The 17,322-nt window shown below is 52.2% G+C and overlaps 1 protein-coding gene across 1 annotated transcript in view; it reads left to right on the top strand.

Annotated features, from left to right (window-relative positions):
• LOC120587334 (protein FAM169B-like) overlaps positions 1–17,322 on the top strand; it is a 50,228-nt gene that overhangs the window by 25,651 nt on the left and 7,255 nt on the right. Inside the window, exons 4-6 of the mRNA XM_039844064.1 lie at positions 5,950–6,035; positions 8,760–8,937; positions 14,955–15,137. Coding sequence (XP_039699998.1) covers positions 5,950–6,035; positions 8,760–8,937; positions 14,955–15,137 — 447 coding nt within the window. The remainder of the gene's footprint in view (positions 1–5,949; positions 6,036–8,759; positions 8,938–14,954; positions 15,138–17,322) is intronic.

Genomic DNA, 17,322 nt, shown 5'->3' with positions numbered 1-17,322 from the left:
CCCCCACCGGAATCCACTCTCCCCACTCAGCCAGTGTGATCCTTCTCCTCGAATAACTTTTTTGACTTTCTTTTTTAATTTCAGAAGGAGTAACTGCTCCCACCTGGGCATATCCCAACTCCCCTCATGTGTCGTTGGCTGGATAATTCCAGAGACTCATTAGGAGGCCGGTACCTCAGCCTGGTCCCCAGAGTCCAAGCACTGGAGGCTGGCCTGGCCCAGGCCTATTGGAACTCTGTCCCAGCCCTTCCAGACAGCCTGCTGCAGTCCAAATGTCTGTGTCCCCCCAAATGTGTGTGCTGAAACCAGCCCCCAAGGTCACGGTGTTAGGAGGCAGGCCTTTGGGAGGTGACTAGGTCATGAGCGCTGAGCCCTCATCGATGGACCGCGTGCCCGTATCAGGGACCCCAGAGGGCTCCCCCACCCCTTCTACCACGTGAGGACACAGTGAGAAGGTGGCATCTGCGAGCCGGATGGGGGCCGTCACCAGAACCCCACTGCGCTGGCCTCCTGATCCAGAACTCCCAGCCTCCAGAGCTGTGAGCGCCGCGCTTCTGTTGTTTATTAGCCTCCCGGGCTGTGGCATTCTGTCATGGCAACTCGAACGGGCGAAGACACGGGCTGTCACTGGTGTGTGCGGTCATGGCCCGGCGGCCTGTCCCGCCCCTGCTGGACAGCGCCTTCTGCCCTGGATGCCTGGCTCTCGCCAGCGTGTGCCGAGTGAATGGCGGCCCCCTCCCCATCCTGAAGTGCAGAACGAGGTCCCGAGGCGTCCACTCACTGAAGGTCCTCCCACGCTGGCCTCTCCTTTCTCGTCACTGTGCCTCGGTCTGTCCCCTCCTCATCTCTCTGGCCCTCGTGGGGGCCTGGCCCCAGCTCTGTCTCTGGTCTCTCTGTCCATGCTTGACCTGGAGCACAGTGGGGAGAGCAGGGGCTCTGGGACCAGCGACACCCAGTTCACAGCCGGTCCCAGGGCTGCCATTTATAGGCACGTGACCTTGAGCGGGTACTTAACCTCTCGGAGCCTCGCCTGGAGAACAGAACCAGCCGTGGCCTGTGTGGACGAAGCGCAGCTCTGGTGCCACACCAGAGGCGTGGTGGTGCTCGGACAAGTGTTCGTGGCGAATAATATTTTAAAAGGGACCTTGGGTCATGTCCCCCTCCTCCCCCGCAGCTTGGTGGCTGCCAGCGCTCCGCGGAGTACGGCCCTCGGGGCCTCCCCTCCTCCCCGCACCCTCGGTTCTGGCACGTGCGGTTCTTGTCCTCACCCATCTCTGAGGCTCTGTCCCCACCCCCGCTGGAGTCCCCTTCTCCCCTACATCCTTGCGGCCCCACTTAGGGCGCCTTTCGCCGAGGACCCTCGGGCCCCTCCGTAGGAGTGACCTGCTGCGTCCTCCGCGCCCTCCCACGGCACGAGCCTCGGGGGGTTTTACTCATCTCTGCCGCGTGTCCCAGGCGCCGTGTCCCGCTGTGGGTGGTCCGTGTCTCACAGGTCTCATTACTATGTGCTTTGCATGTAGCGGCTACTGAGCATGTGGCTTGGAGGAGCAACGTGAGCTTCAGAACTGTGACCTCTGGAGGGTCTCTGTGCCGCTTTTGTACTTCTTACTGTCCTCTGTGCCGGGACAGGTGAGTTGGGATGACAGGTACAGCCTCACGTGCCACCGTGCTCCACCTGGACGTTGCTGATACGTCACAGAGTTTCTCCTTGCCGAGTCGGGTTGGGGCCTCAAAATTCTTCTCAGGGCGGCTCCCTGCTGCCACAGCCCATCCATCCGAGGTGACAGGTGGCAACCGGCTCACCTTGACCTGTACTATGGAAAAATCACGCTAGCTGAAACAAAAGTGATTATCGATTGATCGATTAAAAAAATGTCTAAAGAAAAAAAGGATTTAGCTCCTTTAGGAAATCATAGGCAGGAAGGCAGGTTTAAAAATCGCGTTGGAGGGTTCTGGTGGGTTCGAGTGAGCGCCTGAATCAGGCACTGTGCGTGTCCACGGCCTCGGAGAAGGAGACATGCCCTGGCCGGGTTACTGCTCCCCAACAGCCAGGAAGAGGAACAGCGAGGAGAAAACGTGCCGGGCAGGAGCATATAGCCCCTCGAGGGCACAAACAGGTGGCGGTGACCAAGCCGTGGAAGCAGGACAGGCACTGGCCTGCAAACCAAACCGGAGCAGAAAGTTCGCGAGAGGGAGCTCGCTCCCCGGAAGAAAACGGGGTGCACCCTGAATCCGTTTCCATTGTTTCGCTGACAAAAGCCAACACGTGGCAAAGGGCTCTTCGTTCTCCTGCGGAGTCCCAGAGCAACACCCGAAGCAGGTGGAGGAACTTTCTGGAAGCCACGGAAAAGCTCAGACGCCTCGGGGGATGCAGTTCAGTGAGGCGAGGTCTCTCGCCCAATCTCCGTTTGGCGGGGGGGGACTCAAGGCAGGGGCCGCGGTTAAGGTCACAGCAGCAGTAATCGGAGGGGCCGGGACTTGAAGCTGTCTGTCTCTGGAGTCTGTCACTGTCTCTGCGTCCGGTGTGTCAGGGCTACATGTAAAACGCTGCGTCGCCCCGTGTCACCCCGTCGTCACCGAAGCACGTCAGGGGCTGCACGAAGCTTACATTTCGTGCACAGGGTGTTCGCGAAGGGTGCGAGGTCTGAGTCCAGACTCGCTTTTCTGTGCGTAGATGCCCCATTGGTCCAGCGCCATTCGTTGAAAACACTACCTGTGTTCCTCTGTCTGGCGCTTGCTTTTTTTTTTTTCTTTTCTGTTTTTTAACATAAGTCGACTCCATGTATGCGCGTCTGTTTCTGGGCTCTGTTCTGTTCCATTGATCCGTTGATTTGTCCCCTCGCCGACACCACGCTGTCGTGATTGCTGTGGCTTCGTGACGAGTCTTGCGCGGGGCACCGTCCGGCCTCCACGTGCGTCCTCCTTCTGCATCGTGTTAGCCATTCGGGGCCTTTGGCCTCTCCGTGGAAACTTCGGGATCGGTTTGTCGATTTCCACAAAATAACCTGTTGGCGTTTTGAGTGACGGTGCCTTGAACCTGTAGATCGAGTCGGGAAGAAATGACAGCTTGACAATATTGAGTCTTCCCGTCGGTGACCTTAGAATATCTCTCTATTTAGTTAGTTCGCCTTTGATTTCGTTCATCAGAGCTTCGTAATTTTCCTCGTATAGATCTTGCACATATTTTGTTAGATTTATTCCCAGGCGTTTCATTCGGGGGGCGGCGCTAGTGAAAACGGCTTTGGGTTTTTAGTTGCAGATTCCGCTTGCTCGTGGCTGGTATGTGGGCAAGCGATGGGCTTTTGTCTGTGGGCCTTGTGCCCTGCAGCTTCGCTGCGATCGATGTGTGCAGGCCTTTTGCTTCCTCGTGTGGGTCTCCCCGAGCTAACCCCATGGCTTGGGAGGCCCCGAGTGTGGCCTTGGATGTGTAGGGCTCTGTGCCTCTGCTCACAGGTTACGATGCCTGCAGTAATCTTACCTGTCTGTCTCCCCGTTGAAACCTTACCCAGTGATGCCAGAACCCGATACCCCTCAGCAGAATTGGCTTCCACCTCCTGGTTCTGGGACACACGCTCCCAGCTGAATTCCAGCACTTTGCACGCTTTCCCTCGTCCTGGAGCAGCTCGTTTGGGTCACTCTTCCTCTGCAGGCTGCCAGCTCCCCGGGGCAAGGACAGAGGCCTACCATCAGCCTCTGGGGAGCTAGGCACTCGGGGGTTAAAGTCAATTCATCAGGCTGAGCCTCGGGGAAACCAGGTCCCTGGGACCTTAGGGACCTCTCTCTCTGTCCTACCTTGTTTGGGAAACTCGTTTGGAGTGTCATAGACCAAAATGCATTAACGACGTTTTCTCTGCCATCCGTATCACCTGTCATTCAGAGGGAGAAGCAAATTAAATGAGTTCAGCCAGACCTAACTAGCAAGGCACAGCCCGTCGACTGTCATGTCCACCACACAGCCTTCTGCCGGTGTCCAGTGTCTCTGCTCAGGCTCCGGGTGGTGCAGAGCCGGGGGACAGGGCTGCATTTTTCTTTCCAAAGCCCAGTCGTGTGCTCCCTGATCTCCAGCTCTCAGACCTCGCTGGCGGCGTCAGGGTCTCAGAAGTGTTCCCTGAGGCTGGTTCTGTGGTTGCTGTCAGCCCTCAGGGTCGGTCCCTTGTCTTTACTGAGCTGGGTGCAGCCTCCCTCCACGGGCTCTGCCACCCTGTCTCTCCTTCCTCTGGACTGGGTGTCACGCTTTTCCGATCAAAAGCTGCCACTCTCCAGAAGGCCGATTCTGTTTTTTAAGAGTTGGTTTGAGGACAGTGTATTTTAGGCCTGTTCAGTTTGATCAGACTTCACCTTCACTGTTACGAAGCAGCTTAAGTTCAGCTTGAAGAGAGCAGTTCCATCTATTTGGTGACAACTCGTGCCACTCATTAAGGCTCTGCCCGGCACTACGAAACTCGCGCGGCACCACGCGGACGCTAAGTCATAGCACGTTTCCCGTTCGAAACTGTCTTAGTCCGTTGAACATCTTTTATCGATTCGCCTTGTTAGGCGAGAACGTAACCCTTATGGCTTCATAAACCTCCTCTACGTTCCAGGAGGTGCCATTTGGAACACGAGTGTAGTTGAATTAATAAGGCAGATGTCGAGCATTTAATTGGCCCTTCTCTCTCAGCGGGCTCTATCAGTTCGGGGACTATCGTTGGAGATGATCCGATTCAACAATGACATGAACCTGACAGTGGACGAGATGCTTTGGTCTCTGGAGAGGAGAAGCTGGCTGGCTGCACAGAGTTAATGTTTCATAACTGGCTGATGTCATCGTAACCTGGTCTTCACAGAGTTTCCTACTAAAGTTCCTCGAAGAGCAGGGAGGGATAAGCAAGAAGGTCGTGGCAGCTTAACCTGACTGGCCCACGACATGTGCTTTAAAGCCTTGAGCCTCGTATTAAATTTTCAAGAGACTTCTGTTTTCTACTCCGTGTTATCGTTTTTCTCCCAATCTTCAGCTAAGAGGGTTTGACTGGGGGAGAGGTGTCTTTTTATTTTGCGGTTTCTGGACCCCTCAGGCTCAGACTCCTGACTTGAGAAGCAAATATAAAAATGACAATATAGAGAAGATACCAGAGGAAAAATGAACCGTGATATATCCATTCAGTGGAATAGTATGCAGCACTGAAAAAAGGATTTCGAGCTATCAAGCCACAAAAAGACATGAAAGAACCGTGAATATATATCACTAAGGGGAAGAAACCAATCTGAAAATGCTGCATGCTGTAGGATTCCAACTCTGTGACGTCCTGGAAGAGGCGTAACTATGGAGACAGTGAAAAGACCGGCGGTTGCCAAGGGCTAGGGGAGGCAGAGATGAACAGGTGGAGGGAGCACAGAGAAATTTGAGTGACAGTACTCTGTACGGTACTGTCATGGTGGATACGTGTCATGATACATTTGTTCACACCGTAGAATGTACACATACCACGAGCGATCGCTACTGTAAGCCAGGGCCGTGGGTGGTTATCGTGTGTCAAAGTAGGCGCACTGTTGGAAGAAATGACCAGTCCTGGCGGGTGATGCTAACGTGGTTCACTCGAAGCCCTTAGATAATGTTGGATTTGACTAAATTTGGGGAGTTCTGAGCGGTGGCACATAATTGGACTTGGGGGGCGGAGGGGAGTAATTCTGACCCACTGAATTTGTCAATTTTGGCAAGTAACGTTAGGATGCTTCCTGTTTCGGGGTCCAAAAATGGGCCATCTGTGAAGACATCTGTGAAGTCCCCTTTGGGTGAGAGGGTCACCCTCTGTCCCGGCCAGTGCCCTCAGGAAAGGTCAGCTCTGGAAATATCGCCTGCTTTACCCACGTGCATGCGATCTTCCGTCTCTACCACGCACTGTTAAGACTGCCCCCTGGTGGCCAGTTGGCGGTGTGCTCATCCGTATTTTCTCTTGGCTTCCTCTCCAGCTGTGGCTGTTTACATCAAGGGGTCCTGGTGGTCCACGGAAGATGTACTCAGAACCTCTGATCCTGCAAGAGAAGGTCTGGTGAAGGTGAGGCAATGTCATTTTAAATGGCAGAACAGGTTTTAAAAGTCACCGTACTTACGAGCGTATTGATCATAGGAAGCCGTCCAGCCCTGGGGATGCGTTTCCTGGGACTCTGCTGAGACAGAGCACCACGGACTGAGGGCTGACACAACAGAAACGTGTGGTGTCACAGTCCCGGAGGCTGGACATCTGCGGCCTGAGAATCAGCGGGGTCGGGTCCTTCCGACGGATGTGAGCGAGAGTCCAGCAAATTAACGCCAGCGTGAGGTTCGGCAGAGTGCGTTGGGCCCAGGTGGGGGCCGCGTGCTGGACGCGTGTGGGTGGCCGTCCAGCCCCTTCCGTGGACGGGCCAGGTGCTGTTAGCGGCTGGGATTCCGACTACCAGGAAGAGTCCGATTTGCTCTTTAAACATATGTTTCTGTCAGAACAAGAGCAGTCACTTCCTCCATGTGTCAGTTCTTCTAAATTGAGAGCAGGAAAACCCTCCCAGTTTTCGAAACTGTGCTGTGAGGTCCCAGGTGTATGTGGGGTAGCCCCCTCTCCCTTTCATGGAACTTTGGGTGTTGACTTCTCTTTTTTCTTTTAATTACATTTAGTTTCTTAGCCGTCTCTTCACAAATTACCAAAATCAAACAAACAAAAAGCTTTCTCGATGTTCTTTATGTTAATATAATTAGTGGTCCTAATCGAGGGCTTAAAACTGGATCTTAGTTTTAAGTTTGCAGAAACGTTCCTAAGTCAGAATCACATGTCACCCGCCTCCCCTCCCTCACCCTCCAATAACGAAACTGGACAGATTAAGCACATTTTCTTTTTTTCTCCTTTCTTCCTGCCAGTTTTCGATTCGATGTTTTCCCTTCTGCCAGAAACAATCTGCTTTTCTCTTCTGGCTTTTCTCTGAACTTTTTGGTTTTATAAATTGAAATTATAACCTCCCACATTATGGCAATCAGGTTTTGTGACTAGCTCGTTATTCTTAAAGTCTGAATTCGATTTGGCTGCCACTGTCTGAGATAGAAATCGGGCAGCTTCTCCGAGTTAGCTGGTGTGGCGTTCACAAGTCTTCTCCTCATCTAAGACTTGGCTCCAGATGAAGGTGAAATATTTCACGTTCTGGGCCAATTAATAAGTTTATTGGCACTGAACACTTTGTGCCATTTGCTAGGATGATGCAGGCTGTCTTATTTTTATTATCAGAGTAACTGAAAGGAAAAAAAAAAACCATACAGATGTTTGAGAGACCAGGTAGGTGTAGTTGGTTTTTGTCTTTGACCACTGGAGGGAACTGAGGCTCAAAGAGGCTGTGAGTTGCCGAGGACCTCTGTCCGAGTGAATGTCGGCTGAGAAGGCACACGTGATGATGATGATGAGGAGGATGATGATAAAGATAAAAATTTAAAAGTCACGTATTAAATATAAAACCAAGCATTAATGCTTATATTAAACTTCCCTTCCCCAAAGTCTTGGTTCTAATGGGTGGAGATGCCGGAGGGATGGCCGGCTGGGCCCAAACAGGCGGCACCTGCTCAGCCTGCCTGCTTCTGACAGAGCCCTTGTCCAGCTGTCACACGTCCTCTCTGGAAAACCAGTAAAGGCAACCACACCCTCTGAGCTTTGATTTCCTGACCTGTAAAGCCAGACCTCCTGGCAGGTAGTAAGAATCCAATGGTGTCATGCGGGTGGAAGTCACCAGACATGGTACTGCTGATCTCGTGGTGCTGCATAGGACAGGGCGACCAACACCCCCACACCTGGGCTGTCCCATCTCAGTGTCCCCAGAGTAAAATCCATACAACGATACTGGCACTTTGTCAATAGTGGGTTGGTTTCATGTCAAGTGCCACATCTTAGCGGTCGCTCGGAGCTGTCCGGAAGACCGCATTTTGGAAGATGCTGAGACTCTCGCCAGGCTCAGCCACTCAAGTCCGGATTGATCAGCTACGTCAGCTGGGGGCGTGGGAACGGAAGCGGAGGCCTCTACTGGTGCCACGTATTTATTTGCCTTGCCGTGGGAGGGGGCCATACAAAATGCAGAGAATTTTAACAGGCGGCAGCATGACGTCGTTTGGGCTTGACGAGGATAAAGCTCTAGGAGGGCCTCATATGGACCACCATACATTTCCTTCATCTGCCCCGACTTTGCTACGGGCAGAGACGGTTCCATACCTTACAGCCTTAGAAAGGAGTGGGTTTTGAGTCCCAGTCATTTTCTGAGATCGTGACTCTAAGCGTGTGCTTAAAATCTGTCGCACACCATTGAAAATCGGTCACTTTTGGGGTAGGAAATGATCTCCCCAATTTTTTACCCTTCTTTCGAGGGCCAGAATTCTGGGGCTTTTGTTAAAAATGGCAGATAGGGTTTATTTCTAGAAAACATCCAACAAATCAGCTGAAATGGTTTGCTCCCTTCCCTCCATGAGGTAACTTCCTGTTTCGTTATATTGATCTCTGTCTACTTATAGTTCATGTCTCAGCCTTGGGGACCCATGAGGTTCTTGGCACCCCCCCTCCTGGAGGCCGATTGGTGTGAAAGGTCACAGGTGTGAAAACCTCTGTGAGAAACTATGATTTGGCTCTTGAGCATGAAAAGAATCACATCACATAGGCGCGCACACCCCTGGCTCCGACGTGTGGGTGGGTCAGTTCCAAGTGCAAAATTTTTCACATCTCGTTTTTATCTCTCCTTTTCCTTGGTCATTCTTTTTTCTTTTTCTTTCTCCTTCAAAGGTTCAGTCCTTTGGGGAAAGGATTGTGCTTTTCGTTCTAAACGTCGTTATTTTTGGAAGATTGGAGAGAGAATTGGATGAGGATGACATGTTTTTCTTACCTCACTCTGCGAAGGAGCAGGCTAAAATCCTGTGGCGAGACGGAGCAGCGGTTGGATTTTACACGACCAAGATGAAAGGTGAGGGTCACAGGGCAGTGCGGGGCCAGGGCCACCACCGCGTCCGGCCCTGGGGTGGCTCTCAGGATTCCCCGAGCGCTATCCCTGCTGACAGAGAACCTTCCAGCACAGGAAATATCACCGATTCAGCCGCCTTACAAATAAACCCAAGGCGTGGATTTCGTCTTCACCACGGTTCTCGTTTGACCGGCACACAGGGTGAGAAGCGTGTCCCTTTGACGGCCAGGCCGTGCCACGTCCCGTGTAAGGTTATTTGTTGCACTTAATGGTGTAGCATGACTTTGCAAGCACAATGCTTTTCATTTCTTGTCTTTAATGTTACCGATTAGCCGTCAGGACACATACCATTGCTAAAGCTGGCACGTGGTGTGAAAGCGCGCTGGATGCCAAGATTTATAGACGTTACCTCAGCAGCGAGGGAGGCCGGCCATGATAGCCAGTTAGGGTAAAAGGCTTAGTGAACAAGAAGCGCGTGCGGAGCTGGGACCGTTCGCCCGAGGACTGAGGTCTCTGCTTTAAACTTGCTTTCTCGAACAGTTTTTGTTTTTGTTTTATTTTTAAGTTATAGCCGACACACACTATCATAGGAGTTTCCAGCGTACGACACAGCGATTAGACATTTACAAACATCGCAAAATGATCACCCCAATAAGTCTAGTGCCGTCTGTTCTGTGCTTCCGTGGTGCTCATATGTATTCTTTGGCCAAGTGTCCGTTCACATATGTTTTCCATTTTTTATTGGGTTGCTCGCTTGCTTATTATTGATCTTCGAATGTTCTTTCTATGTTAGATATCAGTTCTTTAGCAGATACATATTTTGAAAACACGTTCGTTTTGGCGTGATACTGTCTCTCAGAGTAGAAATTTTGAATGTTGATCCAGTCTGCCCACATCGAGGCAGGTCCTCGGCTAAGAAAAGCACCTCACTCACAGGTCCGGCCTTGGATAGATCACATGGTTCAGAATATCTCAGGAGTGGATCTCTCTCTCGGCTCTGCCTTCTTTTTCTTGGGTCCTCTGGGGTCCCCTTCGCTTGTGTAGATTAGTTTGTAAGCCAGGCTTTGGGCAATTGTTCTGAATTTGCATCTGTCTCACTCTGCCATGACTTCCCCTTTGTATTTCCGGCTGCTTTCCTAGTCCAAACTCCTGATCTGACACCATTAGTGGGAAAGCTTCAGTTTTCCAAACCACGTTTTCTGCAGCCTTGGGGCTTGAGGTATACAGACCCTGTGGCCAGTAAGCTGCAAACTAACAGGTTTTATCTATTCTAGTTGCAATTTTCGGAAATTAAAATTTCCTCTGGTTTCGATGTGCTTTGGGATGCGTTATGGTGTCTCTTAATGATTTTTTGGAACTTACGTCTTTAAAAAGTTACTATTTATGGGAATTTGTATGAGCGTTCCATTCCACCCCCCTTATCTGATGGGGGACTCATTTAGGTATGGATTATAGAATTTTATTCCTTGCCTTCCCATCTCTTTCTCTAAGTTGAGAAGGCAAGGTTTATTTTTATCGAATTAAAAAATGGTTGATATTAGCAGCACACAGCTAAATTAAAAGGACTTTAGACAGTGAACAGATACATTTGATACTGTTTTATTATTTTACGCGATGGTTTCTGAAACATCACGGGCACATTCGTGTGATTTAGTTGACTGCAGGAGGAGTTCTAGTTCAGAAAAAGTGTAGAACGGTTAGAGACATTTCTTTAGCCTTGGCTCTGTCTTTGGCGCTTGTCACAGTGTTATATAGTGTCATTGTGCTGACGCTTAAGATATGGACGTGGCGTACGACATGCTTCTCAGCTCTGTGGCAGAACAATTCCTCTGCGTTAGTTTAGAGCACATGATTCAGAACATCTGATAATTCAGCTCGAGCTAGGCTGAAGCGGATAATTTCATTCCACGTGGAAAAGAAGATGTGCAGGTTCGCTGTCTAAATAGGATCACAGAGGCCGGGTTTTGTGTATTTTAAGAGCACACGTTGTCCCTCAACACATTCTTAGCACATTCATTTATGTGCGTGACTTTTTTATTTAAAAAAAAAATTATCAGACAGTGAAATGGACCCTGTTTTTGATTTTACGGTTCTATGGTTCTTTTTTTTTTTAACAAAACTTATTTTTCAGCCGTAGTTGACATACAACATTCGTTTCAGGCGTACCACAGAGCAATCAGACATTTTTATACCCTGCGAAGTGATCTGCACTTTCTGAGCTATAGAGTGAGTCACATAACTGCAACCACAGTTATAATACGGAATAATGTCATCATCCAAAAAAAACTTTTTCCCGTTGCCCCTAGTGCTTCTTCCTGCGTCCCCAGCCCCAGCCCCTGGCCACCACTGCGGGTCTCAGCATCATGCCTTTGGGGTCCGTTGTCCTCAAGGGTTTCGCCCTTTTTGTGGCTGAGGAGCACAGATTGTTTTAAAATGCGTGGGCTCCTTTGTGTAGAATGAATGGGCTCTTTTCAGGTGTACCTCTCTTTGGGACCCTTTCGTCAAATGGTCTAGTTCGATTTTCTCCCTTCCTCTGATGGTTCTATGATGGCCTTTCATTCAAAATATTGACCCTTTAATCATTTCACAATTTCATGTTGAAATCCTCTCTCGATAAGCAAAAGGCGTGAGGTTTTAAGTTTTTAACTTTGGCCCCCCACCAGCCCACGAGACCACCAGCTTTCTAGGGAGGAAAGTAACTGCATGGGTGAGTTGAGTCGGCCAGTTTAGGGCAGAGCGGGTCAATACTTTGCGGTTGTATAAAAATCTCAAAGGAACAGCTTTACGTTTCAGATTTCTGAAAGCCCACCACTCACGCAAGAGCAGCTCTTCACAGTATTCAGCTATGTGATTGGCAGTCCGGACAAGCGTGTGACCCGTGAGATGGCAGTGATGCTTCGAAGTGGCCTCGGCTGCCCTGTCTGTCCAGGGCCACCTTCCCTTCCCTTGCCCCGACACCCAGTGCCACAGGCGCCTCCCGCCTAGCGTCTCATCAAGCGTGGGCCCCGCATGTCATTCTCCAGACGTTAGCAGAAACATCAGCGGCAAGAAAATGGAGAGGCGAGAGCCTGGCGTGGGTTCGGGCCCCTCGGGTGGCTTCCTGTGCTGCTTCTCACCCAGCGGCTGCTCCGTTCTCGTCTTGGGAAGCCAGCTCCCTTTTCTCGCTACGCTTCCTGCTTCCTTATAACTTTGACGTAGGTTCGCCATGCGGTCCACCTAGCCTGTGCCCACACCTGCCTTACAGGTGCGGGACGTACTCTAGTCCTACTTTTACTTCATTCAGACTCTTTTGGAAGAATAAGATTGGCCCAGCCGGCCTGTGCATGGGTTTCTTGTGGGTCATGGGTTCACCTTTAGCTCAGGTGTCTGCGTACAGGTGGGCTGGCTTTCGAGGTTCAGATATGGCCACCTGGTCTTAGCTCTTTAACTGAGGCTGTAGTAGAGGCAATCTGAAAGCAGGACCGTGGGCTGGGCAGAACCCCATCATCCCCCGGGGAAGGGTCCCGTTTGGGAGGTCTCAGCCTGGGGCGGCATGCTTCAGTGAAGCCCCCAGGCAGCCCTGCATTGCTCCAGCAGGCTCCGCTCCGGGGGTTCACGTCATGGGGCTGCAGGCGCTCTGGGGCTGCACCCCCACCCTGCTGCATCAGAAACACCAGCCATCTCCGCGTGAGCAGGTGAGTCTCAGGCACTCTGAAGCCTGAGAAGCCTTCCCCGAAGCCACGCATCCTCAGCGGGGTGGCATGGTCCTCAGGGGAAGCATTCGGCCCTGGGAGCAGAAGCTCTGAGACATTCCTGTGGCTCTCTTCAGAGTCCAGCTCCACCCAGCAAAGCCTCGCTCTGTAGTACTGAGGTGGGGTGGGGGGGATGACGGCGATTAGGACAAAATGTCTTTTGTGATTGGGACATATTGTGATTGGGAGATATTTATAGAACGTTCCTTAATTCTGGTATCTCTGATGTTTTCTCCTGATTAGACGGGGCTTCTGTGCTCGGGGGAAGGTGAGGTGCCCTTTTCATGGGCTCACATCATTTCGGGGGGCCCGGTGTCCACGTTACCATCGGCGATGTTCACCCTGCTCACTCGAGGGGCTTTGTTTTCCTTTCCATACTCCATAATCGTATCTTTTAAGAACAATTCACAGTATCTTTTTAAAGTCAGTTTTGTCGAAGTCAGTTTTATATCCCATAAAAGTTGTCGATTGTAAATGTGCCATCCAGTGAGTTTTAGAAAATTTGGAGGGCGGCGTAGCCATTACCCTGATCCACATTGTGGATCTTTCCTCCACCCCCAAACGCTGCCGGTTTGGCATGAGTGTCTTTTTCCGGCCCACTTCTGGGCCGTCGCCGATCTGCTGTGTGTCTCCATCAGTCTGTCTTACTGGCATGTCACAAAATGGGATGATACCGGATGTGCTGTTTTGCACCTGGCTTCTTTCACATAGCATGGCGTTTTGGACGTTCATCCAAACGGTAGCACACATCAGCATCTTATTCCTTTTTAGTGCTGAGCGATGTTCCATGGTGCGAACATACCACCTTCTGTTTCCGCATTTACTGGTACGGTTTCCGGTTTGGGGCTGTGACGCACGTACGTGCCTTTGCCCGGGCCTGTGGTTTCATTTCTCACGCACGGGTTCCGAGGAATAGCATCGCGGGGTCATTTGGTGAGCCCACGGTTAACTTTTTAAGAATTTGCCAAAGCATTTGGTGAAGTGGCTGTACCATTCGCCACGCCCATCGGCGAGGTTTCCAATTTCTCCACATTCTGTCAACTCTTATTATGGCTAATCTTTTTGATCATAGCCGTTCTAGTAGGTTGAAAGTCGCATTTCACTGTGGTTTTAATTTGCATTTTCCTAATGATTAATGATATTGAGCATCTTTTCACCGATTATTAACCATTTGTATACCTTCTTTGGAGAAATGTCTGTTCAGGTCATCTATCCATTTTTAATTGTTTTCATTTATTGAAATATAAGAGTTCTTCATATATTCTGGATATAAGTCTTTTTTCAAAAATGATTTGCAGAGATTTTCTTACAGGCCGTAGTTTGTCTTCTCAATTTCTTACTGTCGTCTTTTGAAGTACAAAGCTTTTTACTTTTGACAAAGTCAGATTTGTCGTTTGTTTGTGGCTTTGGTGTTGAATCTAAGAACTCTTTGCCTGACCCAAGGTTGTGAAGGTTTTCATCTAAAAGCTTTATAGTTTTAACTCTTGCATTTACGTCTAGATCCATCTTGAATTAATTTTTGTGTACGATGTGAGGTAAATTAAAAAAAAATACCTAAAACATTAAAAAAAATTAATGGACTTTATTTTTTTTAGAGCAGTTTTAGGTTTATAGAACTATGAAGCAGAAAGTACAGGGCATTCCCCCCCCCCTCTCTCTCTCGTCTCCCCCTGAAAGTCAAGTTCCCTTTGCAGAAACAGCAACTGTGCTGGCGTTGGCTCTGGCCGCAGTGAAGTTACATTCAGGGTAGAAAAATGGGAAGGATGCCACTGTCGCCTGTCTCGCTCTGCTGAGCAAGGTCATCGATGTTTTATGGGAAACGGGACTTAGTCTACTTGGGGCAAATGCACTTTGCCATATTAGGACACAGGGAGCCCTCGTTAGAGTTGCTGAAACAAGCCCGTGCCCTAGAGCTGGTTCGGGTGGTCTCCCAGCCCACGTCCCCCGGGGCCGGGGAGAGCATGATGCTGCCCAGACGCGCCTCAGCGGTGCCAGGGGCCTCTGTGAGCCGCGCACGGTGACCGAGGGTCTCGGGTCTGGGCGCGTGAATAGCCTTGCTCTGCTCAGTCCATCTTAGTGCCGTGATCTGGTGTCTGCCTTCGTGGCATCTAGCAACGCGCGGGCTGATGGCGGTCTGGAGAGATCTGTTCTTCTGTTGCCGGCCCTTAGTCTGTGAAGCTCGTCCTGCTTCTGGATGTACCAGTGGCCTGGCCGTGCGGGCGTCCCGCTGGGTCCTGGCGGGTTAGTACAAGCCCAGGGACAGCGCCCGGCTCTCTGTTTCCCCCGCAGGCAGCCTGTGTGGCGATGGCACAGGTGCGTGCTACCTGCTGCCGGTCTTTGACACGGTGTTTGTCAGAAGGAGACACCGTCGCCAGGGCCTGGGCATGGCCATGCTGCAGGACTTCTGTGAGACCTTCCGGGAGGACGAGGCCCTGGGCATCAGCTGGCCGGTTTCTCCTGCCATGTACCAAGGTAACCGCGCCTTTGTCAGGTAGACGCATCTGGGTACCGGTGATGGGGCGCACACGTGCATTCCCGGTGGTCCTGCGGGGAGGCGGGCCCTCGGAGCTCTCAGCATGCCTTCCCACTGTCCCTGGAAGCTTGTGGTTCATCATCATCTAGAAGCCGTGGGGAGCCCGGGGCGGGAGGAAGGCAGCCGCTGGAGGGCAAGGTCGCCACCCCCATCCCCTCCGTAGCTCTTACTGCACAAAGTGATGCATCTCCTTCTTCTGTTCTTGTCCTCCGGAGTCCCATATTAGTCAGGGACCAAGCGAACAGGATGTCCTGAAGCACAGCCAACAGGATGGATGGATGGATGGATGGATGGATGGATGGATGATGATGGACATGGATGGATGGATGGGTGGGTGGGTGGGTGGATGGATGGATGGGTGGTGGATGGTGGATGGGTGGGTGGTGGTGGGGTGAATGATGGATGGATAGGTGGGTGTGGTGGGTGGTGCGGGACATGCATGGATGGGTGATGGGTGGATGGATGGATGGGTGGATGGATAGATGGATGGATGGACGGATGGATCCATCCATCCATCCGCCTGCCTGCATACCTAGTTGACCCTTTAACAACATGGGGGGACAGGTTCTGACCTCTCATGCAGTTGAAAACCCACGTATGCGGGTTCCCAGCTGTGGCGCTGGCCCTTGAGTGACATGGGTCAGAACCGGGCAAGTCAGCCGACAGCAATCCGCGTGGAAGTGGCCATGTGCAGTTCTGGCCCGCGTCGTTCGGGCTCGGCCAGACGTACAGGGCGGAGGTTTGCTGTCGCGAGTTGGCGCACACAACGTGGAGACCGAGGCGTCCCGAGATCTGTAGTCGGCAGGCTGGAGACCCAGGAGAGACGATGGTGTCATCAAGTCCAAATGCTGACGGGCTCGAGAGCCCGGAAGAGCCGTGGTTTCAGTCCGAGCCTGAAGGCAGGAAAAGAGCCACGTCCCAGCTGGAGCAGATGGGTGGGGGCCGCCCCCTGGGACGCAGCCTTTCTGTGCTGTAATCAGGCCTTCGACTGATTAGACGAGGCCCACCACCCCAGACAGGGCCATCCGCTTTCCTCAGCCTGCTGATCCCGATGCTCCCCTCACGGACGCGCCCAGAATGCATCAGACTACACGTCTGCCCCTCTCCCAACCCAGCCCAGTCAAGCCGACACATAAAACGAACTCTCTCCGTCCCCGGCCACGTTCTGGAAGGTATTTGTCCAAGGAAGTTCGAAAAGTTCTGATGTTAATAAGCACACCCCACGTCAGCAAGGGGGGCACTTCCGGCGAGCGCCTCGCAGCATCCCCCGTCCCCACGAAGCCTCACTCCTGGTCGTGCAGGTGTTTTGGGCCCCGGTACGGGGAAAACAGCAGACGGGAGAGAGAAAGAAACTTCTCCTGCTCCGAAGTCACGAGTATTGTCCTCAGGGGGTTCAGCCCTTTCTGTGTCTTTTCAAGCTCTTAGTCTCTAACGAAACTGAAGATCCTTGAGTCCCTTCAAAGAGGGCTCACGGATTCCTGCACCGTGTCGCTCGCTTTGAGGTGTTGGAAACTTCCAGAAACAGCCGGTCCTCTGTCCGCACCCCGGAACTGTCCACCCCTCTCCTCATTCTTGCTTCAGTTGCTTCTTCGGCCCCCGGCGCAGTCCCTTCGGGTTTGCCCCGGGGGCGTGGCCACCCCGGGGTCTTTGGGTCCCTGCTGTGCCACCTGTGTCTTCCCTGGCGGAGAAAGCCCATCTGAAGGTGCTGATTCTGATTCAGGCTCCGTGCCTTGGGGTTTCAGCATGCACCCCCGTCCCCTTGCGGGGAGCGGGCAGAGCGCGGGGCAGGGAGCAGCTGGAGGCATGCGTCCTCGCTGGCCGGCCGTCGTGAGCACGGTCCTGCCGTGCACTGGACGAGAGGGCCTCCTGCCCAGGCCGCGCTGCGGAGGCTGCAAAGGGCTGCTCTCCCCTCTCCCCAGGTGAGGGACCTGGGAGCCCTGGAGGATGCATCCACCTGGGTCCAGGCCCCTCTTTCTAAACTGGCTCGGGTACCAGGCCCCCAGTATCCCCACCAGTGGCTGCCGATCACCTGGGTGGATGCCAGACCTGGATCTGTGCACCAAAGGGCTGACCACGCCTCCATCTGCATCCTCTTAGACCCCGGGGACGGGCGTCGGGGGGCCC

The sequence above is a fragment of the Pteropus medius genome, unplaced genomic scaffold, assembly GCF_902729225.1.
Source record: "Pteropus medius unplaced genomic scaffold, Ma_sr-lr_union100, whole genome shotgun sequence".
Lineage (NCBI taxonomy): Eukaryota > Metazoa > Chordata > Mammalia > Chiroptera > Pteropodidae > Pteropus > Pteropus medius.
This window is presented reverse-complemented; position numbering and strand designations above follow the sequence as displayed.